This window comes from Miscanthus floridulus, chromosome 14 (assembly GCF_019320115.1).
Source record: "Miscanthus floridulus cultivar M001 chromosome 14, ASM1932011v1, whole genome shotgun sequence".
NCBI classification, from domain to species: domain Eukaryota; kingdom Viridiplantae; phylum Streptophyta; class Magnoliopsida; order Poales; family Poaceae; genus Miscanthus; species Miscanthus floridulus.
Window position 1 is genome coordinate 64,931,316 of NC_089593.1, and position 23,985 is coordinate 64,955,300.

Genomic DNA, 23,985 nt, shown 5'->3' on the forward strand with positions numbered 1-23,985 from the left:
AGTTTCTTGATTGATTGAAAATTGACATGCCCCAGTCTACCATGCCAGAGCCAAGCATCATCACCCAAACTAGCTAGCAAGCAGGTTGGTTCAACAGTTTTTAGCTCTATCTTGTACAGTCTATTTGTAGTTCTTTGCACACACATGATCAGTCTAGGTGGGTTTTTCTCTATAACACTAATCTCATCATCATCCATCACAACACGATGACCAATCTCAGTCAACTGACCAAGGCTAATAAGATTAGCTCTAAGTTAGGTATGAAATAGACATCTCTAAGCACACATTGATCCCTAGTTCTCCCCTAAAACAAGATAGATCCCCTTCCCTAAATTTCAACAGCTAACCCATCCCCAAACCGCACCTTACCAGTGAATGTTTGGTCAAAATCTCTGAACTTCAAGCGATCTCCCTCCATGTGGTTACTGGCACCATTGTCCAGGTACCAGATCTCCCCAGTAGATCCCTCATCGCCAGTGAAGAAAAGCTTCAGCTGCTCCATGTCAAAGTTTAGGGCGCTTCTCACCTGAACCTAATGAGATGTGTGCTTGAGCAATCCCGGCACCTGCATTTCCACGAGCAACACTAATGGCTCCACATCTACCGCCTTGACATGATGAGCCTCCTCCTCCTTCTTCTCCCCTGGACATTGATTGGCATAGTGACCATGCCGATGGCACTTGAAACACTGAATGTGGCTCTTGTCTCATTTGCCACTCCCAGTGCCTTCCTTGGCCTGATCGGCTTGACCACCACGTCCACCATGACCACCACCATGGCCATGCCCCCATCCATAGCCTCTGCCATCTTGAGATCTAATCTTCCCGAATGCCTCCTCGGCCGCCCGCTTCTGCCGAGCCTCCCACTCAGCCTATGTTAGTAACACCTGACTGGTGTCACATCTCGCACCCGTCGCTCCTCGCTTGGTGCGCTCCTCATATGCCTTCAAGCGCCCTACAGCTTCATCAAACGCTAACTTCTTGAGATCATAAAATTGTTCGATCCTGGCGACCACATTGATGTAGCGCTCCGGCATAGTGTCAAACAGCTTCTTCACTAGTGCAGCGTCATCCAATGTGCCACCTAAATTGGCATACCTCACTAACATCCCCGTTAGTTTCCTAGCATACCCATCAATCATCTCATCCTCCATCCTCAATCCATCGAACTCACTCTTCAGCGTCTGCAACCTCGCCTCCTTCACCCGCTCTTCACCGATGAACCTCGCCTTCAGTGAGTCCCAGACTTCTTTCCTAGTCTTCTTCGCTGCGATTTGCATTAGGAAATCATTAGGCAAACACTGAAGCAAATGTGCCCGCGCCTTCTTGTCTTTCGCCTTCGCCACCGCCGCAGTCACTGCGCCCTGCTTGGACGTCCCCTCCGACGACTCCATGACTTCCCAAATGCCTTGATCCTCCATAATCGCCTGAACACGGATGCTCCAACTGGTGTAATTGGTTGCAGTGAGAGACGGATACGTGATTCGGTCATCGCCACCGCCTCTGCTTCCATTTCCGACGCTTCGATCTCCCATGGATGATCACGCGCCGCTTTGCAAGTGATTGATGGCTCTGATACCAAATGTTAGCACCGGATCAACAATCACAAGCAATATCACACGGTGGCTAAGCCTAAGATCAAGATTTGTGCAAGAACACGATGAACTGACGATGAACACCCTCGGCAACCGCTAGTGCCCTTTTTCACTATGGATAACAAGGAGTACAAAACACAATTACAATTGTTCTAAGGCACTGACTCACTCCTATTATATCAGGCTACTTATACCAGTAGCGTAAACACACTTACTTAAGAAAGTAAACTGCTACACAAGATACAAGTTAGCTACAAAGCAACTGCTCCTACCGTGCGACGTCGTGGGCGTGGTCACCCCGCTCCAGCCACACTCCAACTGCTCCTGCCAACATTTGATTTCAAATCTTGTGGCTGCTTCCACCAGCTTCACTGCAGCTCTAGCTTCATCAGTGAACATCGAACTTACACCAACATCCTCCTCGCCAGACACCTCCCCTTCGATGACTCCAACATCGCCGACATGTGCCGGAAGGCGCATCGCCAGGATTTTGAGTTCCTAGAGTGGGTGTCGCAGCCGCCGCGCGGCTGGTGAGCCGCCTGCTCGATCCAAACCTGGCCACCCGCGTCGCCGTCGAGACGCTAACAACGCACCCGTGGTTCAAGCGCTCGCTCAGCGTTGACTCACAGCTTGGTGGCCTGCTCAACTGCCAGCAGGAGCGCGCGCTAGCGTTCCAGGCGCCGACCATCAACGCCTTCGACATCATCTCCATGTTGTCTGGCCTTGATCTGTCCGGCTTGTTCGACCAACGGAACCAAGAGAGGAGGTTCATGACGACGGCGTCGCCGGAGCGTACACTGGAGGAGCTCGGTCGGCGCTGGCGGGAAGCTCGGGTATGTTGTGGTAGGTAAGAAAGGAGTGGATTGTCTGTCGCTGGGGGCCTGCTAGGGCTGGCGGCGATGACGGTTGTGATGTCAGAGGTGGCGCCACCACTGATGCTCGTCGAGCTGCGGCTTGAGGTGGTTGAAGGAGACGGCGATGGGGAGGGACAAGGGTTCGGTTGGGAAGAGCTAAAACATGAGCTAGGAGATGTAGTTAGGGCATGGCATAGCTGCCAAGATTTCTGACATGACTAGGGCGTTGCTTGTAAATCATATGGAATTCTTTTTGGCTTTTTTCTTTTGTGATTTGGAGGTGTATATGTACAACTACAATATATTTGTGTGTTTATTAGTTAATTTTGCCTAGAATTATAGTGCTGTAGAAATGTTGATTGTGTGTGTGCTTATTATATATTACTCACTCTTTTCCCTTTTATATGATGCAGTTTGACATGATAGCTCAATTACACTATGATAATCTATTTATTTATTTTATATTATATTATTTATAATTATAATTTTTGATAATTAGATAATATATTTAACTGCACTAACTGTATCAACTTTTTATTATAATAATTAAAAAAATAGCCAAATTATTGGTCAAAGATTTTTAAGTTTTAATCTTCTTATATGCATGTGCGTCTTATAAAAAAGAACATAGAGAGTAGCAAATTGTTATGTAACCAATTGATAAATACTTAGAAAATATGGCACATCTAAAAAAGATTCAAACAAGAAGTAGAAATCACACAACAAAGAAGTTTACTGTTGGCATAGCCTAGAAGTTATCACAATAAACAACACATCTAGTCCTAAATTTGGTACACTCTAGTCACCAGCTAATAGTAGCCATATTTATATAAAAAACACCATCTCTACCATTATAAAAATATAACTTAATAGAACTCCTAAATTTGCATCTATTGCCCTTTTAACATTATGAAAGATAACACAAAGTAACCCCTTAAATTTGCTTCTAAATTACCATATTTGCCGTTATGAAAGATAATAGTTTGTAACTCTTTGAATTATATCTGAATAAACCAAAATATCCCTCAATCAACATACAAACATCAAAACAACAAATTATAGAAAATAACATTGAACATATATAAAATATGCTATACATGTTTCTGAATGATATACTTTAAAAGTCCCTATTTTAAATATAAAAGGAGAGTAAATTAAAATAAGACAAGCACGAGAGATTCAATTCAACTTGAGGATAAAATTTATAGCTACTAATCGACTAAAAATTGAAAAATAAAAATCAATATTGTTGGAATCATAAGACTATGGTTGAAAACAGGATGGGTTAATCCCATCCTGATTCACCCCTTTTTCATATCTTACCCTCCCTGTTTTTGTATTTTTGGAAAATCCAAAAAAAACGAAAGGGGATGCGGGTCGGGGGTCGGTGGGAATGGGATGGAAACGAAACAGAGAGCCTTCGTAGAACTGTATTTATGGGATCTCATATTTTGGCAAGGTGGACCTATATGTCACCCATTTTTGTTTTAGCTCCATAACACCAAACAAGTAACCATCATACAAGGCCCAATAGAAAATCCCACCCTAGAAAGCCCACCACCCTTCCCATTTCATCTTAGACACCAGCTGCCCAAACTTCTGTTTCCTAACTGCATCGGCCATCGCCCGCCCTTCCATGGCCACCACCCTTCGGATTCCTCAAGTCATCGCTCGTTGTCCCCTGTCCTCTCCCTCCACATTTCTCAAACCATTGAATGGTCAGTTGTTGCCCGCCAGCAACACAGCTAGGTAGTGGTGGACGCTAGCAATGACCTAGATGTGTTCTTCCCTCTCCACTTTCTCTCCCTCTATTTTCTTCTTGATTATTTCCACCTTACCCTCATATTGTACACATGTATGCAGGAGGTAAAGTGCCTGAGCCCCTCCCCCTGTTTGGATTTGTCCCTACGGCTAGGACTACGTAATGGACATGGTATGACACCAATGCACAATGATGTTCCTACGCGCCTCCTTTCATACACTTTCTCAAATTTTCTTTTCCTAGAGGCGGTTTATTTTCTCACTCAACTGCTTTTCAAAAGGTAGTCAAACACAAAGGCATATATTATTAGGGAATCCCCAACAGACTAGCCTCAAGCTGACTGACCAGGATTCCCATCTACATGGAAGAGAGAGGAAGTGGTCATTGTCAGCATCTGGTGGAGTGTGTCGATGTTGTTTGGGCAGTAGCTACCTAGCCAGTGTTCTTGTACGTGGCAGATAGTGAAGCCCTGTGGGGCAAGGTGTGCAGCCAACGCTTATTGTTGTGGGTGGTGTGTTGCTGTTCTGGCGAAGGCTGCCATTGTATGTGCCTTGGTCATGATGGTGATATCTCTGGTTGTTGGTGTTGAGTCTTGAAGGGTGGATACCAAGTCAAGAGCCTGAGGGTGGATCAATGGGTGTCCTCGATCGATGGTGGAAGGCGAGCAGTGTTTAGGCATAGCTTCTGTTTGACAGTTGGAGGGTGACAGTTTTAGAGGGGCTGTGCACTAGTTGTGATTGTGAATGGGTGTCCTCCATTGTAGTGCTCAATTTGGGCTTTCTTATGGCAAAGGTGGGGCCTAGATTTTAGATGCCTTCATCAGTGCATGGGCAAACTGAGCTCCAAACTATATTAAATTTTTACTTTAACATAACTTAAATATAATTTATGTAGGTTAATTTGATCGAGCTCTATCTTGTTTATTTGGGCAAACATTAAAGGTCATGTTCATCATCTAGAACTAGAATCTACTAATAATGTGATTTTTTTTAAGAAAAGAAATAATTATTGTAGTGCTTTTTGTATAACAATTAACATGAAGACAAAAGGCTGCACTGCTACAATCACTGTCACAAAGCTATGAATAAGTCAATTGGCTCAACATGCTATGGTTGTTACATAAATTGAATTTTCGACTTTAGACACCGTCGGTTCCTCAAGTCATTCCAAACCTATTTTCTTTTATATATAGTAGGAACATAAAAAGGTGACACAAATAATTGGGTAGAAGAGTGAAAATTTCTCAAAACGCAAGGTAGTCTGGTGTGGAAGGTCAACAGAAACAGGTGGTGGATGACATAATGATGTCATCATATTTATCTAAATCGACCTCAGTAATTGTGATTTATGGACATTTGAGCTGAATAAAAAAAAATTCGCTCACATGTATGCAAAATAATTAGTGCTCAAATGTTCCTTGAGCACTTGGAGTCCAAGTATAAGCTGGTTGTATAATTATCCTCACATTTTGCAACCTCATCTAATTTGTTTTCTTCCAATTTCTCAGGGTTTAGTCGAAGTACTGCAGTGGATATCACAGCTTCTGGCTGTCTCAAAGCTTATAGTTTAGTTCTACCAAATTAGTCGCATTATATATAGGAGGCCATGCTTATGAAGATGGTCATGTCGTTCTTGATTTTTTTTCCCTGCTCATACATTTCGTATATCTATCCTTCTCCTTCATGACCTTCATGCAATCCGCATTTTTTTTATGCTGGATCCAATTTCCTGATTGACTGCATGCAATTGCACTCTCAACAGGCACTCAATACATGACCAGCAATTGAAAATAAAAAGGAACGCGATCTTAAACTGAGCCTCTGGACCACATGTCCTCTGTTTAAGCTTGGATTTGAAGTTAAAATTGGTCATTACATGAGCACCACGACAAGATCGATTTGCAAAAAGGTGTCGCTACTAGCTACTCTTTCTTTTCTAGAAAAGCTGGGTTTTGCAAGTTGGATGCCTCCATCAGTGGAAGGACGACACCCTAAGATCTGAACTTTATTTTAACAAGAGACTATCATAACAACTCCTATTAAACAAATCTTAGGTTTGATCAAGCTGGCTTCCATACACCTGAAAAGGCTGTAAAGATGAAGCCCGTTTGAGATTCGACTACACAACTTTCTCTCCGACAAGCAGAAAAATTGCAGTCACAGCACAGTAACATCAGTATGAGCATCTGCTCGTACCATACAACTTCCATCCTCATCAACCAATCAGAAGAGTTCCATCCACATCATGAACACACTGACCTATTTCTTAATCAAAAACAGTGATCTGTTTCTGTTTGGCATGCTGGTACACAAGAGAAGGCTGTTCATACTTCAAGACCAGAATCTCAGATCCAGCTATTCAGGGCCATTGTCTGGTTAAGATTTTAGCAGAGCACAGAAACTGCCTATGAATCAGGTTACAAAAAATTATATTTCCTTAACATTTATGCCTCTGTTTTGGTATTGTTCTTTAATGAGATGAATATTAAAAGAAAAAAGTCTAGAGGAGCAGTGTTATCTGTTTCCATAGCTGAACGCATCTTGTTCCAACCAATTAGGCTTTCAGTTGAATGCTAGGGTGCAGCCTGAATGATATGATAGTGAATAAAGTGTGACAGGGAGGTTTGTGTTCATGGCAACCGTTCATTTCATTTCAAGGGATGTAGGGCGTGTAACTGGCAAGTATATTGATGTTATAGCACTCCATGAAAGCGACCATAGATGTCGACGACATCAATTCGTAACTGAGCAAATGCATGCAACCACTAAATATGCTTCTATTGCTCACAAATAGTTTGGACACAAGTGGTTCAAATTGCTGCCGCGACGCTAATGTAATAACCACAAAAGAAAAATCGTGCATGTCTCAATGCAGTTTTTTTTTTTGGGAACATGTCTCAATGCAGTACGGAACTAATTCAGCCTATAATTGGTAACAACAGTTGCTTAATGTACAACCATGCGTAGCACTGTAGCAGCTTCCTTTTGGACAAGCATTGAAAATTACAGGTACATTTCAAGAGGACCGTCGGCACACAAACCATTCGAGTGGGTCTCAAAGCCAAGGTTAGTGGCTGTCAGTAATGATTAATGAAGGGAAATGGTCATGTTGTAATGCAGGGAATGCTTCCCTGGACTCAATTGATTGAAGCTTTGTCGCTCACTGAATTTCTACGTCTTGCAGGAGACGTTACTCTCATTTGCAAAACCATGTTTCTTGACTTGGCAATCGTAAAAGGAATAACCCGGTACAGACAAGGCAGGAAGCTTATAAATTCAGCTCATCTCCCAATTGGTTCAAGGCACCAACCTGTGTTCTCAGAGATAATAAGACAGTTATTCTCTAACCAAAGGAATAATCCATGTTCAAGGCTACCAAGTTCCCTGTTCCCCAACAGAGAACATGAACATGACCTTGATTCACAGAAAAAACTCCCTGACAATAGGAACATATTTCAGTCAGCTAGTGGGAAAAGGACCCTCCTAGACATATCAACTAGGAATTCTGCCTTGATAAAGCATAAAAAGGAAATCCAAAGCATATCAAAAAAGAAAAAGAAACTGGAGATGTCAACTAAGATTTGTGCTTATCAAACATCACATTGTATAGAAGAATCCAAAACACGGTGTCCTCTCCTTTATCACTTCACCTAAACTAGCCTATCTGCTTGACCATGCTCCTCATTTTTCATTGGAAGCATAGAAGAATAAGTTATCCCCCTGATGCACCGAAAAGTGCAAGAACAACTTGTCATGTTCTCGTAATAGTTGCTCACATCGCGATATCTTATCGGTGATTATGTGCTTGCTGACTAGCAGCATGTAGGAAACTGGAGATTAGTCTTCATGATAGGAAGAACAAAACCTCGTGACCAAATAACTAATCATGCAATGATGCAGAGCAATGTTCCCCTAAATTCAACAGCTTTGAGCTCTGAATCTCCAGCATTTCCCATAAAAAGTTGCAAGTAGCAATTTCCTGAAACACACATAGATTTTGACCATATGCTTTCTTAAACAATCACATGTTAGTTGAAGCAAAGAATATTATTGAATGCTTCGTAATCCCTAAACTATGACAAACTACTTTAACAAATCGATTTCTTTAGAGATTCCAATCTGAAAGATATGATATCTGAACAAAGGGAGAGGGAGACCTGTATCCTTAGAAACCGTTGGTTTGAGGGGTGTAAACGAAGTAACTGAATTGTCCGTTGAGAGATGATTGTACACCATGAAGGCGACCCGCCGAATTTCTGTATCTTTCAGTCTGCAAGAGCTGTTATTCTCAGTAGCAAGAAACTACGTGATCTGACCTCGGGGCATCAGGAAATGGACATCGAACAAGCAAGTACTGACAAAGCAGGGTATCCCAGAAATTCAGCTCATCTCCCAGTTGGTTCAAGGACACTAGTGCTTGCTCTTTCTCTGAATTAAGTTGGCCGTTCAAAGTTCCAACCCCAATGATCTGTAAAGTGGTGAAAGGGAAACCAGCATCTGACTTAGCTTGAATGTGCACTGAAAGATTGGTACTACAACTCTTTCCTGTAAGTGTTTGAGGAACTATGGGAATTTTAAACCCGAGAACTTACAGCAAAGTTTCAGTGTCTTGTGCAATATGCAGAGCAGCATTGCACAGCATGAATGTTAATTCCTTGTCTTTCATCAAATAAAATGGAAAAAAATCTCATGTTTCTGCAGCGTAGTTAACTGACCAAATGCTGCACTGGTGAAAATGTGCAGCTAGGAAATCAGCAGTCTTCTTGTAATTCTAGCTGTCACTGCTCTTTGCAGTTGCCTGCTGGCCGCTGCACAGCAGCGCCAAGAGCTCCAAGGCCGCCGCCGCCATCTCCTGCAGATTGCGCACGTGCATGCAGCTCGTCAGCTCTGAACCCATGGCGCCTGCCGAGATTGCTAAGGCCTTGTTGGTGGTGTTATCGGATTTACCTCAATCCACATGTGTTAGAGTGGATTGGGATGAAACTTAGTTTAAATTCCACTTTAACACCCCAACCCATGTGAATTGATAAAAATCCAACTACATCAAATAAGACATAAGCTGGAGATGTCGGGAAAATTAGGACGGGTACGTTTGATAGACCCAGGGAAGACCATGGCACTGTGCAAGAAAACAAGTAGACACCGATCTGAATCAAGGCAAACGTGGTCTGAGAATAATCCTCATGAAAGTCAGTTGATTCTTGCCCTCACAAGTCACAAGTCACAAGAAAAAAGAAACAAAGAAACTCAGTTGATTCCTAAAAGCATCTCCAGCAGTGCTATCTAAATCAGACTACCTAAATATCCACCTATTTCCTAAAACAGACTGCCTAAATTCATTTGCGGAGTGAATGACATGTGGGGTCGTGCTGTCATCCTCTCCCTCTTGTTCTCTACGCCGGTGAGGAGATGCGCCCGCGCCGTGCGCCTGTGCCAGGGAAGGCCACCGTGGGGAGGTCGCACTGGGGTGGAGGAGGTCTGGTGGGGTGGGGAGGAGGTGGCGCGAGGCCAGCTTGGGAGGAGGCACGCAGAGCAGAGGTCGCCGCGGGGAGGAAAGGCCGCCGCGCTGGGGGGAGGGCATGGCCGCCGCGCGCTCGCCGGTGCTTGCTGCTGGCGAGGGGCTCCACCGGCGAGGGAGGCCGGCACGGGAGGGGCCTGAGCGGGGAGGAGTGCCGAGGAGAGCGGCTGCGCGTCGGGAGAACCGCTGGGCGCTGCCGTGAGGCTCGCCGCGCCGGGGGAAGCTAGATCCGGGGTCGGGCGCCGCCGGGGAGGGCCGTCGGGGAGGGATGGGACGCTGGGGAGGGCTGGTCGGATCCCTAGCGGCAGCGGACGGAAGGCACGGGGAAGAAAACGTCGGGCGTGGGGAGGAAACGGTGCGGAAGAAAATAGGCAGTGAGATTTGTTGGCCCACAGACAAAGGCAGCGGGAGTGGGAATTTGTTGGGCCAACAAAACAAAAGTAGTAGTTTGATAGGTAGTCTGATGGAGTTTTTTTTTTTTTTTTTTTTTTTTTTTTTTTTTTTTTTTGCCTCCCTTACCTAAATATAGGATAGATAGTGGTAAAGGTAGCCTGCCGAAGATGCTAGCAGTAAATTAAAGGTTCCAAGTTTCACCAGTACGGTACCATCACTCCATCAGCTTCAACGCTACAGATAAGTTTCATGGCAATTGGGAAACTAGTGAATTTGTTCTTGTTTGTATCTTTCAATCTATCATATCGGTTTGGTGTTTGCTCATACCAAACTCTATCAATATGTATGTGTTCTATTTCAGGTTCTAGTGACGAGGATGTTCATTTATTTGAATGATGGAAGATGTGAAGAATGCCACACAATAAAGACATCTGCATGGGATTATTCTTAATTTAAAGTCAATTTAATTGGGACAAATTGTAACGGATGAAGAAACTGGTGGATGTAATTTATAGTTTGTTTATTTACATATTTATCATCTATATACTCCCATTACCTGTTTAGTGGGTACGCTTGCTTGCTTGTTGATGGCAGACTGCTTGTGCATGCTAATTCCTTGAGGGCCCTTGTTAACGCGCTTGGACTTAGTACTATTGGCATAGAGCCCTTGGATTGCATTGTAGGATCGGTCCTTGGGCTAAGAAAAGGATCGGATCGGAAACCTTTGTCTGTGGAAACCTTTGAGGTGTGACAACAAGTTATCCAAATCCAAGGATTGATTGCTCCCAGGCCACTTCCATTCGACCATTCGTAAGGAAACCACAAAAGGCTCACTTTTCATAATTGTGCCCGGGCCTAACTCATACAAATAGATGGACGGTACAACAAAAGGAGCCCAAGACAAGTATCAACACACTTGGGCCATAAGTAACTGTCCCCTGCCCGCTTGGGAGAGTATAATCTCTTGGGCCCTACAAGAATCACACCTTTTAAATTACTGGTATTTTTGTAGCCGATGCAGGTCCTGTCACGCTAGAAGTGTTAAAATATTGGTTAGAAAGGTTAAATAAAAAAACACATGTTTTTGGACATAGCCATTGAGATAAAATTACACAAAAGTTGTTTTAGCAAGGGACCCTCTCTGTCATGTTCCCTCCATATTCTTTTGATAAGGTGCACAAACATATTAAGATTCAAACTTTAAAATATTTAACTAATAATTTTATAATAAATTTTAACTATTATAATATAAACTAGTAGACATGCACGTGCCTAACCAAAATATAATATAGTGATTTTCAATTTCAAACAAAGGTACGTGTAGCAATGGTACAGGAGATCAGTTAGTCAGTTCATCATATCAATGGATTTGGTAAACATGTGCAGTAAAAATAAACCAGCCACAAGTGTAAATCTTCCGAAGCTGATGCAATCATGTCTACCAAATTGATTTATCTGAAACAAATCATAGATGAAGCAAGACAAGGTGGCTTCTTTGAAACAATCTTCAGGGTAGGACAATAAGATATTATTATACATAACACAGCATGAGTTAAGACTCTTCATTGTTGGCCAGAACACCATAGAGTAAAGAAATAACTACACTACTGCAATCCTTTATCAGATATCAAAGAAATTTAAACAGTTTGTTGATGGGCCTGAGCCATTCAAATGATTCTCACAGATTAAAAAAGGTAGAGGATGAACTAAAGCACAGAGCCATAGGGTAAGAAAATATTTTAGACTGATACTCAGCATTTTCAAGTGCTGTAATAATTGTACATAAATGGTTTACATTATAAAAATATGAGGAAGATATTTGACTATCTATAAATCTGAGTATTTTTTATACATTTAATGAGGTCTTGAACTCCATTAGGTAAGCGCGTGTTTAGTTGCCCAAATTTTGGAATTCGGGCTACTGTAGCACTTTCATTTTTATTTGACAAATAGTGTTCAATCATGGACTAATTAGGCTCAAAACGTTCGTCTCGTAATTTCCAACCAAACTGTGCAATTAGTTTTTTTTCGTCTATATTTAATGCTTCATGCACGTATCGCAAGATTCGATGTGATAGGTATTATAGCACTTTTTGGGAATTTAGGGTGGAAACTAAACACACGTTAAGTTATCTTCACATTTATTTTCGTTGGCGACGATGAGGTGGCAGCACCGACGCTGCATAATTAATGCATACAGGTAGCATGCGATCAGAGTAATTCTGAATTGATTTCGGGGTGTGAGCCATAGAGTCTATGCATGTAATATTATAATGAAAGTACATGTATATATATGAGATAGGAATACTCTTTTTGTATCTATACATATATATAAAGAGCGTGCAACCACCCAACTTCCGTCGCTCTCACAGATCACTGTTACCGGCACAGTCAATGGGAGATGTTTTCCACGATGAACAGTAACGGGTTTTTGTATTTATATAATAATTGGGTGTGTGTACATTTGTTTAAATCATGTTTCCTAGTGCTGTTTCCTTAAACGGAGGTTTGAACTCCCAATGGAAGACTTCTTGCAGCACCAGGACTTCTGTCAACGACAACAAACAACTTGTCTTTTAATTTTCTCATCCCGCAACACCTTACACATATCCTTAGGAAGTTGCTGAAATGGTGGTTTATCAACGTGCTCGGGGTCAAATTTCTCAACTGCAATGTTTTATATATTTTTGGTTGTTCTCCATCGGAGGTCACTGGGGAAATTCGAAAAACGTAATTAATATAGCCATGCAACAACTGAAAGATATAGGGCATGTTTGGTTGCCGCCCTCGCCTAGGCTTGCCTGCCAGGCAAGCGATCGTAGCCCCAGACGATCGAAATCCAACGCCTGGGGTCGCTGCCTGGCGTCGGAGCTGCCTGGGAGGCAGTAACCAAACATGCCCATAGAGCAAAAAAACATAGAAGTGCTGGAGAAGGTACCAGCTGTACACAATGAAGGTAACATGGATCAACATGTTATTCATCAGGAATCCAAGATACAATATAGTAATCGTAACACCCCAAAATTTGCATCTTTTGAAAATAGGTTTAAAATGGTTTATTTATGAATTTTGTGCTGATGAAATATAGGAAAATAATTTTTTTTATTAAATTAAAATTCATCATAAGGTACCAACATATTTGTGCATACATGCCGGTGCATTTGTTATTTGTATTGTGTGGATTTGATTCAAATTGAAAACGTTCAAAAAGCTTTTGAAAAGTAAATTTGAAATTGGCTTTGAAATAAAAGAAAAGAAAATCAGGAAATCAAAGCCTTTCAAAAGTTGTAAAAATTTATTTTTGAAAACAAACCAAAATTGCTCATTTTTATTTGAATTGAAAAGCATATTCAAAATTTTATTTGAATTTGATGAGGATCATATTTGCATTTGGATTGAAAAAGAAAAATGAGCAAAAGAGTTTCTTTACTCCTCACTCCTTCTCTCTCAATTTCAGCCCAGCAGGCCATTGGCCATTTTTTTCTTCTTCTTTCCCCGCGCAGGCCTGCTCCACCCATTCGGCCTCTCTTTCCCCGCTGGTAAACTGGCCTGTTTCCCCTCTCTCAGCCCAGCTCTGCTCCCGCACGGGCCTGCCTCTTCTCCGCGCAGCCCATCTTTTCTCTGCACCGGCCCAGCAACGCCCACGGCCCCGCACTCGGTCCATGCTGCGCTGTTCCCCTCCATCTCGCTAGCCGCCCGGCCCCTCTTTCTCTCGTCACCGACCGGTGGACCCCGCTGTCTGGAGTATCTCCCACCTCTAGCTCGCATCGGAGCTGGACTCTGCTCCACCAACGGAGTTCGCTGCCGTTCCGCCCCGCGTCGATGCCTTGCGCCCTACGCCGCGCCAGCCCCATAAATAGCGAGCCTCCGCATCATGCCGCCTACCCTACGCCCTATCTAGCACCGCCCTTGCCCTAAGCTAGCTAGCGCCGCCGTCCAGGTCATCCCGTCGTCCCTCCGTCAGGGTAAGCACGTCCTAGAGCTTCTAGCCGAGCTCTCTAACCCGTACCACCCCTTTTCTCCCTCTCTCTCGCGCTGTCTTGGTCTTCTCGCGCCGTAGCTGCTCCGCCGCCGCCATAGCTCGCCTCCAGCCGCCCCTGCTCAATTATAGCGGCCATAGCTCGCTATGCTTAGTTCACCCTGGTGATCTCTAGCTCCATGTGCCAAATCCGAGTTAAATCAAGCTCCGCAGAAGCTTTCCCCAATTGCGTCGGCGAGCAATCGCCAAACGCCGGCCAAATCGCCGCCGTCGGCCCCTGTTCCGGCCACTTTCCCCCTCCCGTGCTACCCTAGCCGTTTGATTTCGATCTAACGGCTGAAAATAGAAGATACCCCATCGCGTGGCCATCTTGCTAAAGAGTCCCTGCGTTTTTCAATAATAGAACCCACGGTCCAAAGCGTAATCCATAGATTACGCCTTGTTCTTTTAAAAAAACATATTTTGTTCGGTTGACTTCAAAAATATGTTTTTAGTTAATTACAGTTTTGCCACTAGATCTATTTAGGCCATAACTTTGTCGTTTTAACTCTGTTTTGACCCGTTTAAATTGCGTTAGGTTTGTATTTACGTTGTCTACGTGTTTATATCACTGTTAGATGTGTTTTCAACTTTTAGAATTCGAGGTTAGATTTAATCTATTATTTTATTAAAGAAAATCTTGTTTAATTCATATCTTCTACGTTTTAACTCCGTTTTAGTCCATTCAAGTTGCGTTGGATTCGTAATAACATAAACTATGCCTTGGTAACAATGTTTATCATATCATTATTTCTGAAATTTCATGGTTTAAATCATATCTTGAATAACAATAAGGCAACTGAATTTTATAAATAAAATATGATTTGTTTCACTTTAGTTTTATAATTCAAATCTAAATTTGACTTAATTCAATTTATAGTATCTATAAAATATCTTATATATATGAATTTATGTAGTTAAAATAAGTGAAGCTTATAGTTTTCTTTTCCACGTATTAAGCCAATTTATTTGTAGATGTATCTTTTTCAACGAAGCTCCGATTAGCGTGCTTTTTACGACTGTGTGTTCGTAGCGATGCGTAGGATTGTATTTCAAACTCTTTTACTTATTTTTCTATGATTGGTGTACTGTTCTAGTTTAGATCTATTGTTTGCTTCGTGTATGATTGCATGGATGCTTGTGTGGTGCTTTATGATCTTGTCCAGTCGGTGAGTTATACGTGGTGAATCAAGAAGCAGATCTTTAAAGTTTTGGACTTGAAGAAGGATCTGAGTTTAAGGCAAGTATAGTATGGGATTTTCCTTGTTGTCCTATACACCTTTAATCGTTTAATTCATACCACATGTGTCTACCTTGACTACCACTAAGGATTTCCTAGTACTTTGTACCTTGTACCTTGATGCCTTTGGGTTTATGCATTGGGCAGTATAATGCTAGTGCTCAACTAAAGCCATGATCTTGTAACTTGACTAATGGATTATGCGATAAACACTAAAAGATGCTTTTTAGCAACATGGAACAAGGGGGCTAGAGCATTGGATTGTTTTTAAGGTGCTCTTGATTTCTCTCCCTAAGGACTTATCTGTATGTGAGCATCCGAGACTTATAGTACAACTGTGAGGGCTATATGGCTCTGGCTTTAGCTCAGTATGATGACCTTTTCTAGCTTGTTAGTGGTTACCTTTATTGGTGTAAGAATGGCTTGTCGAATGGGGTATAGTGCGGCCTCTGTCCCCATGTGTATAGGCAGGGTCATTATACCATCGGGAAGGGGGGCTCTACATCTATTTGCCAAGTGAATCTAATGGCCCTAACTTGTTAGACAAACCTTTGAAAGGCTCCATAGTGAACCATGCCGACTTTCTTTGGTAGTGGGTCAAGAGGCTGATCACCTCAGGCGAAAGGGTAAATCATGACTCACAGTGAAAGTGTACAACCTCTGTAGAGTGTAAAACTAGTATATCAGCCGTGCTCACGGTCACGAGCGGCCTTGGAACCCTTATGGAATAGATGATGAACACTAATGATACTAATGATAAAGATGCCCATTAACAGTTAAATTGTTTATGCTATTCATTATTCATGTTTACCTGATCATGTGTTTATATGGGCTTGTGATAAACTTGTTGCTACTCCTATGCTAAAATTGTGACAATTAAAAGCTAATCGTAGTTAAACCAGTGTCAGCCTTTTGAGCCTCACAAACCCCATGTTATATTTTTTGAGTACGACATGTACTTATGCTTGCTTTACTTTTTAAATCTTTGGATAAAAATCCTGGATGGGTACCAGATTGCTAGAGTTTGGAGGAATTAGGCTTGTGATCAACCAGTCAGTTGTCCCTGTGGAAGTGGAGTCTTCACCCGAAGATCGAAGTTGTCTTTCCATTGTTTGCTATCTAAGGTTATATTCTTTATACTAAGTACATTATATATTGAGCATTGTCTTTCGATATTACCCTAATTTGTAGCTATATGTGAGATTTGACTTCTTGGGCTCTCATATGGTGTGTATCTGGTTTTGTTCTTAAAACTGGGTGCTACAGTAATTATGTCTAAGATATGATAACCATGAATAAAAGTATTGAATGTACTGGCGTCACATCTCTAATACATCTCTGAAGACAATATTTTTTGTGCTCTTTCCAGTGGGGGTCGACATCCTTATTTGTGTTGGCCAAAACCCACGTACTCTTACGAGAAACACCTCTTGATAGTGCTACATACAACTAGCCATGGGAGAAAACTAGTTCAGGGAGATAAACACCAACATTTGGTATGGTCTGACCTTGGGCTTTATTTATTGTCATTGCAAAACTCAATCTTATTGGAAACTGCTTTCGCTTGAACTTGAATGGCAATGTAAGGTCTTCGGAGGGGGACATGGGAATCCTTGGTATGAATACTCTGGTTCTTTCATGATCTCCATTAACTATTTTAGCAACAATTGTATTGTTCTAAAATCCTCTAATGACCAACCTAGTGCCGTTGCAAAGACCGTTGTGAGGATCAAGATTACATAGTAGGATAATAGGGCAGTCTTTTTTAACCTTAAGCTCATGAGGAGGCAACCCATTAGGTGTAATAGAATTTAGAAAATCAAGAGGGTAATTAGTCCTTGTATCATCATCCACTTAGTCGAAACTGTAGTATACCTTCTCATTTGCAGGAAACCTCTCGATCATTATTCCATTCATTGCATCGACATGCTCATTTGTAGTAGAAAGAATCGCACGTTCACGCATATAATCCGCAGAGGTACAATTTGCCTTGAGTTTGGGAAACACTTGTTTGATAAGGTTGTCAATTGGATTGTCTTCTAAATTTATTTTATTTGCATTCTTACTGGAATTTTGCCTCCATTCCACAATGATATCATTTGGCAATTGAACATAATTATCACCAAATGTTTTCAGTTCCGTTCTCAATTCTTAACAGGTACTCTGCAAACCAATTATCATTTTTAGCTTGCATGTTTTGGGTAAGCCGAATCCTTCGTACATTGTCCCATATATATGACTTTAGTAAAGTAGCATCAATGATCTGTGCTCTTGTTCCTGGTGTCACAATGGGAAGAACTTATCTGAAGTCACCTCCAAGCAACATGACCTTACCACCAAAAGGTTGATTGCAACCCATTATATCTTGTAATGTTATGTTGAGTGTTTCTACTGCTTGTCTCTTTGTCATGGCTACTTCATCCCATATTACCAAGGCAGCCCTGTGAAGCAATTCAGCAGTACCACTCTGCTTTGTAAAGCTGCACATAGTGTTATTATCTAGCTTTATGGGAATCTTGAAACGAGAGTGTGCAGTGCGTCCGCCAGGCATGATACTTGCTGTAATACTAGCAATTGCTATAAGATTCATGGAGCGCACCTTTGCAAGCAAAGCCTTATAAAGATATGTCATGCCGGTTCCTCCTGGACCATCAACAAAAAAATACCTGGCCAACTTTCTTCTCCATATGATTCATAATCAAATCGAACCCTGCTCTCTGCTCAACATTCAGTGTTTGTATCATTTTCAGATGTTCTTCTTTATATCCAATATTCAATTCTTCTGTAAGCTCTCTATAATGGTCTATTGACATCTCATCTAATCAAATAAAGTGTAAAGGGTCTTGTCAAAATTCAAAACGCTAAATAGGAAGCATTAATTTATTAATAAAAAAGTTTTTGGGAATTTTAATATTTATCAATTTACTCGAGGCATCTAATTCAGGAAGTCCATAGTTTGTAATGTCTCTACCCATATCTTTAACGTGTATAAATATATCTCTAAGCGCCATTTGTTCAGCCATTTTGGAGTTGCAATTTGAGCGACGATAACCCTCAGACATTGAATCAATATGTTTGTCCCATAGTGCTCGGACATTATTACACTCGCAGAAAACTATGATAGTTGCAAATAGTCTCCTCAGAGCACAAGGCATCTTAAGTTGTGCAGATTCAGTGAGGCAGTCATCTAGGCTCTTGTCAGTTTCCACATAGCCCAAGGCCTCACAAGCATCTCTAAATGTTGCATATGTAGTTCCATGTCGACTTCTAAGATGCTCGAATGAAGTTGCACCCCTCACATGGTTAAGAAGCACACAGAGATAGTATCGCTCTCCTTCAGCAGGATGGACATACACCAGTCTTCCAATCTGACCACCTCTTTCTCTAGGTTTCCAAAAAAAATTTGACTTTATCCAAGTGAAGTGCTCAGGGAACTCTCTATATAAATACTTTCATGAACCAAGATTATACATGCTTGTGCTGAAGTACTCTGTAAGCATGGACCTCTGAGAGTTCGGATTTCGCACAACATTGTTTAGATCATCCCTAGCTTTGTAGGCAACCATATGCTTTTCTTGGAATGTGAACTTGCATTTATAACACAGAAGGTGACATATCAAACAAAGGAAAATCGTATAATCTATAGATTGCCTCTATAGTTGTTATACACCTTCCATCTCTATACTGCTTAATCTCATTAATAACCAGTGGTTGCCCATCCATATTTGCCCGAGCTTGATTTATCGAAGCCAAAACACGATCGTGGCCCTTAAAGACATACTTGTATAGATACTTGGCACACTTTATGCTGCTACAAACCTCTACATTAATATGATAATTATACCTCATTAGAAGGATTGGATTGTATGGCACAACCCATCTGTTGTCCAACCATTCGCTTCTTATTTTCACTTTTTGTCCATCATCTCTCCTTCTATAAAGAGGATATGAGTTCTTTACCTGCAGGGTGGTTTCACAAAAGTCACGGGGATAATGAAAGCGGCAATTACCGTCTATCATACATGGGCACTTATGGTTGAGGACACCACATGGTCCATGCATCATATGTATGCACACAAGTCTATGCAATTCTGAATATTTCTTCTGATCAGGAAGCTCTACCGATATATACTTGTCATAATCATCGGGAGTACGTACTTTGCTCTCATCTTTCATAACCAAAAAGAAGTGTTCATGTGGTAATCCCCTTTTCTGAAACTCAGTGACATGTGCCCAGGCAACGACCTTGCCCAAATGATGTTTTTTAAGAAGGAAATCTTGGAGGTCTCGTAGCTTTGCTCTATAAACTCTTGCCACGATATTTGGACAATTTTGCGGCATTTGTCCTAGCAATAACTATTCTACTATCTCATCCCAATATGGATTGGATGTCATTATCACAAAAATCTGGCTTTCCATATCGAGTAATCAAAGCCATGGCATTCATATACCTTGAGTGCACATCACGGTCACTTTCTGGGAAATCTTTGATAGTACAATTCTACGACCAGCTTGTGACGCACGGGCTTCTCCAGCGGCAAGAGTGTCTAGAAGGCCCTGGTGAATATATGTGTTAAAACATTATAGGTTTTCCTTGGGTTGAAAATAGAAAAAGCAACTTTTCACCTCAAATACTTCTAACCTGGTATAGATCAGCACAAATTAGATCTTGATGCCCCGGTTTCGAGTACCAGTCTAAACAAATTGACTCCACCTTGACATACATATCAACAGCCCATTGCTGGAAAAGTCTCCCACCTTGAAACATGACATTAAATTCTCCCTCACGAATTTGAAGCCTAAAACATAGATATTCCCTAGCAATGAGCCGTGACTCTGAAATTTCTGTTGATAACAACAAATAGATTAAATTTCATTCTGCCTTTAATGGCTAAAACATCTTAACATCATCATGCTGAGGAGGAATTAATATTAATATTAATATTTTAAATAGATAAAATTATTGCAAAGAAAATAACCTTCTTCTTCATGTACATTTGCATCTGAGACATCATTGATCTCAACAAGCGTTGGGCCTATATAAAAGTAAGAAAATTTGTAATTGGTTGTTAATGAGATTTTGAGGGTAAAAATTGTTTATGCAGATAACAAATTAAAGCACCTTTTTGTGCACGCATAGTATATTTCCTCTTGGGTTTTGATAGAGGTGAGTCTTGATATAAAATCTTCTTATCCTCCCATCCAGTTTCACCATTAGGATTGAACACAGGATATGCTAATGGATCATACCATACATGGTACGGCCTTATATAAGAGGTTGATTTTCCTTACCGTAAATGATTATGCTTATGTCAAACCTTTGTTATGGGTCATTTCCATCAAACCAAATAGCAGCCACTTGCTCCATTGCGAGCGCATTATATCAGAAATACTTGTATTTAGCTCAATAGTATAGCAATCCAAGTTGGTAAGAGTGCCAAGACACTGAAATGCCTGAACATAAGGATTGTGTTGTATGATGTTCAATATAGTGTGGATCACATTAGCGTCAAGGTGTGGTGATCTTTTCATCCTATGATGCATAGTCCCATCTGTGTCATAAAAGTACAACTGCATGTGGCATGGCCCCTTAACACCGAGCACAAGTTGGTCCAACTTGTGATATATTTGGCCATGAGCTTTAAATGTATAAATTCCAGTACCCTTTGTTGTTGCCAAACTACGATCAATGGAAAACCCCATGCTGGTGAAAGAAAAGTGTAAATTGAAGTACCGAATGTTCCTTCTGAAATACTTTGCATCCCTCCTCTGGTATAAATATATTGATCCGTCTGTTACGACAACAAAATGCAGGACCTTCACCTTCAAACCTCTTTGCACGACAATAAAAATAGTTTTGCACTTTCTTCAAAACATGATGGGTCTCAGGAAGACCCACATACACAAAGTTATAAGGATCTTGACCATTCGTTCTTGTTGTGGGTTCTATAGAATACTCATATTGAAAACCTGCAATTGTCAATTAGAAATTTTTAAGTTTGCATGAACATAAATCTCTAAAAATAATATATATATATATATATATATATAAATGGGTGAAGTGTCATCACAAGCTCACCTTCATCATTAAACACTCTAGCTTCTATCATCCAAGTAGATGTCTGGGTCATCTTCACATGGGTTCTGTTCATCTAAGTCATTTTCTATTAAATAAATTAATAAAACATTACGCATTGCACATATACCACGTATGTTTTAGATATGCAATTACGCATTTTAAACTTTACATACCCTCTATTCCATGCAATGTGTCTTCTAGTTCCCAAATGCCAGAATTGAAAGCTTCATGGTTAACATTTTGATCAACTTTTTTTAGCACAATTATAACGTTGATATACATGTTTCCCAACACCTAAAATAATTTGGATTAAGTAGGGAACATTATTATCATGCCTGACATATTTGACGCTATATAGTAATTAACGGCAAAATAATATAATAATTTCAAGATTAAAGATTTAGAGAAACCAATCCAAAATTTTCCATCATAGCAAGCTTTGTGTTACCAGTATCCTTCAAACAGGCTCGGTGATTATATAGTAATTAATGACAAAATAATATAATAATTTCAAGATTAAAGATTTAGAGAAACCAATCCAAAATTTTCCATCATAGCAAGCTTCATCCTTTTTGTCGCCAGGCAATGCAGCATCGGATGTCATTTCCATAATCCTCACTACAGTGGCAAATGGTAGAGCCATTAAGAATGATGGATCATATGAATCAAATCCTACCAGAGCTGAGGCATTATTTTTTTATTTATAATCCTACTGTAGTATAAATCTCAACTCTGATTGTAGGTAACTATCATACCAGTCTCTGTGTTACCAATTTCCTTCAAACGGGCCCGACGATTACGCTGATATTCACGCATTTTAACCCGAGCTGCCTCCTCCTGGTCATTAGGCCATGCAGGGTCTAATTTGATTTCCCTTCTCCTCTTACCACTGGAATCTTGCTCACCTATATTTATGAGAAGGCGGACATGTGCATATATAAAGGATATTAAATGCTAATGCAACACAAGTAACATTCGTGAGTCAAGGTCAAGGTTAACATTTTGATCAACCTTTTTTTAGCACAATTGTAACGTTGGTATACACATTTCCCAACACCTAAAACAATTTGGATTAAGTAGGGAACATTATTATCATGCCTGACATGTTTGACACTATATAGTAATTAATGGCAAAATAATATAATAATTTCGAGATGAAAGATTTAGAGAAATCAATCCAATTTTTTCCATCATAGCAAGCTTTGTGTTACCAGTATCCTTCAAACGGGCTCGGCGATTATATAGTAATTAACGGCAAAATAATATAATAATTTGAAGATTAAAGATTTAGAGAAACCAATCCAAAATTTTCTATCATAGCAAGCTTTGTGTTACCAGTATCCTTCAAATGGGCTCGACGATCACACTGATAAGCATGCTTTTAACCCGGGCTTCATCTTTCTTGTCGTCAGGCAATGCAGCATCGGATGTCATTTCTATAATCCTCACTGCAGTGGCAAATGGTAGAGCCATTAAGAATGATAGATCATATGAATCAAATCCAAGAGCTGAGGCAATATTTTTTCATTTATAATCCTACTGCAGTATAAATCTCAACTCTTATTGTAGGTAACTATCATACCAGTCTCTGTGTTACCGGTTTCCTTCAAATGGGCCCGACAATTACGCTGATATTCACGCATTTTAACCCGAGCTGCCTCCTCCTTGTCATTAGGCAATGCAGGGTCTAATTTGATTTCCCTTCTCCTCTTACGACTGGAATCTTGCTCACCTATATTTAGAGAAGGCGAACATATGCAAATATAAAGGATATACCATGCTAATGCAACACAAGTAACATTCGTAAGTCAAGCAGGACCTTGGATGTTCATCTTTTGGTTAATTATGAGGTGAGATGATTCAACCAATTTGGTTGCTTTGACCTCTGCCTTCAAACAAGCCCTTCGATTACATTGATATTCACGCCTTTTGGTAAGTTCTTTCTTCTTATCATTAGACAATGCGGCATAGCTATCCCGACTGCGTTTGTTTTTATATTCACGTTCATGATCCACTGAAAAAACAAGCAAACGACAATCAACAAAAGATGAATTTCATAATCATATATTTTTATCTATCTATATTATAAAGGAACGAAGGCGAATATAATAAGATATAATCAGATTTTTTTATAAGTTCTTACAATGCAAATCACCTTGTTGCATATTACTATGTCCATCCACAAGTTCGTTCATCGGTCAAGTCTGAGTTTTTGCTAGTTCTTTGGTGTGCAACCCACGACTCTTGGGCCTTGACGCGCCGCGTCAGAGCTGCGGACTAATATAAGCAGTTCATTACTTTCAAATCTCCTACAACTAAAAAGAACAAAGTGTGGATATTTTTTGGTGCGACATTTGTTTTGGTTCGTCCGTCTGCCCACGCCTGCGATCCCACGACATCTCCTTGATTGAATATTGCCTGTCATGTGATAGAGGAATCACGGCAAAATAGGAAGTAGAAAATTATTGTACTATCCATATACACATTGCATGTTTGCATGCACTAGCATACATGGCAACGAGCAAATG

At 40.8% G+C, this 23,985-nt stretch overlaps 1 protein-coding gene and 1 pseudogene across 1 annotated transcript; one reads left to right on the forward strand and one right to left on the reverse strand.

Moving 5' to 3' along the window:
- Window positions 1-871: 871 nt before the first annotated feature.
- LOC136503595 (uncharacterized) lies at window positions 872-1,420 on the reverse strand. The gene has a single exon (XM_066498621.1). It carries the CDS (start codon window positions 1,418-1,420, stop codon window positions 872-874), a length of 549 nt encoding a protein of 182 aa, XP_066354718.1.
- A 145-nt stretch (window positions 1,421-1,565) lies between these two features.
- Window positions 1,566-2,710, forward strand: LOC136503596 (CBL-interacting protein kinase 4-like; annotated as a pseudogene).
- Window positions 2,711-23,985: the final 21,275 nt, after the last annotated feature.

What these genes read in the sequence shown, in the direction of transcription:
- LOC136503595 (XM_066498621.1), bottom strand. Translation starts at nt 1,420, where the DNA reads ATGGAGGATCAAGGCATTTGGGAAGTCATGGAGTCGTCGGAGGGGACG.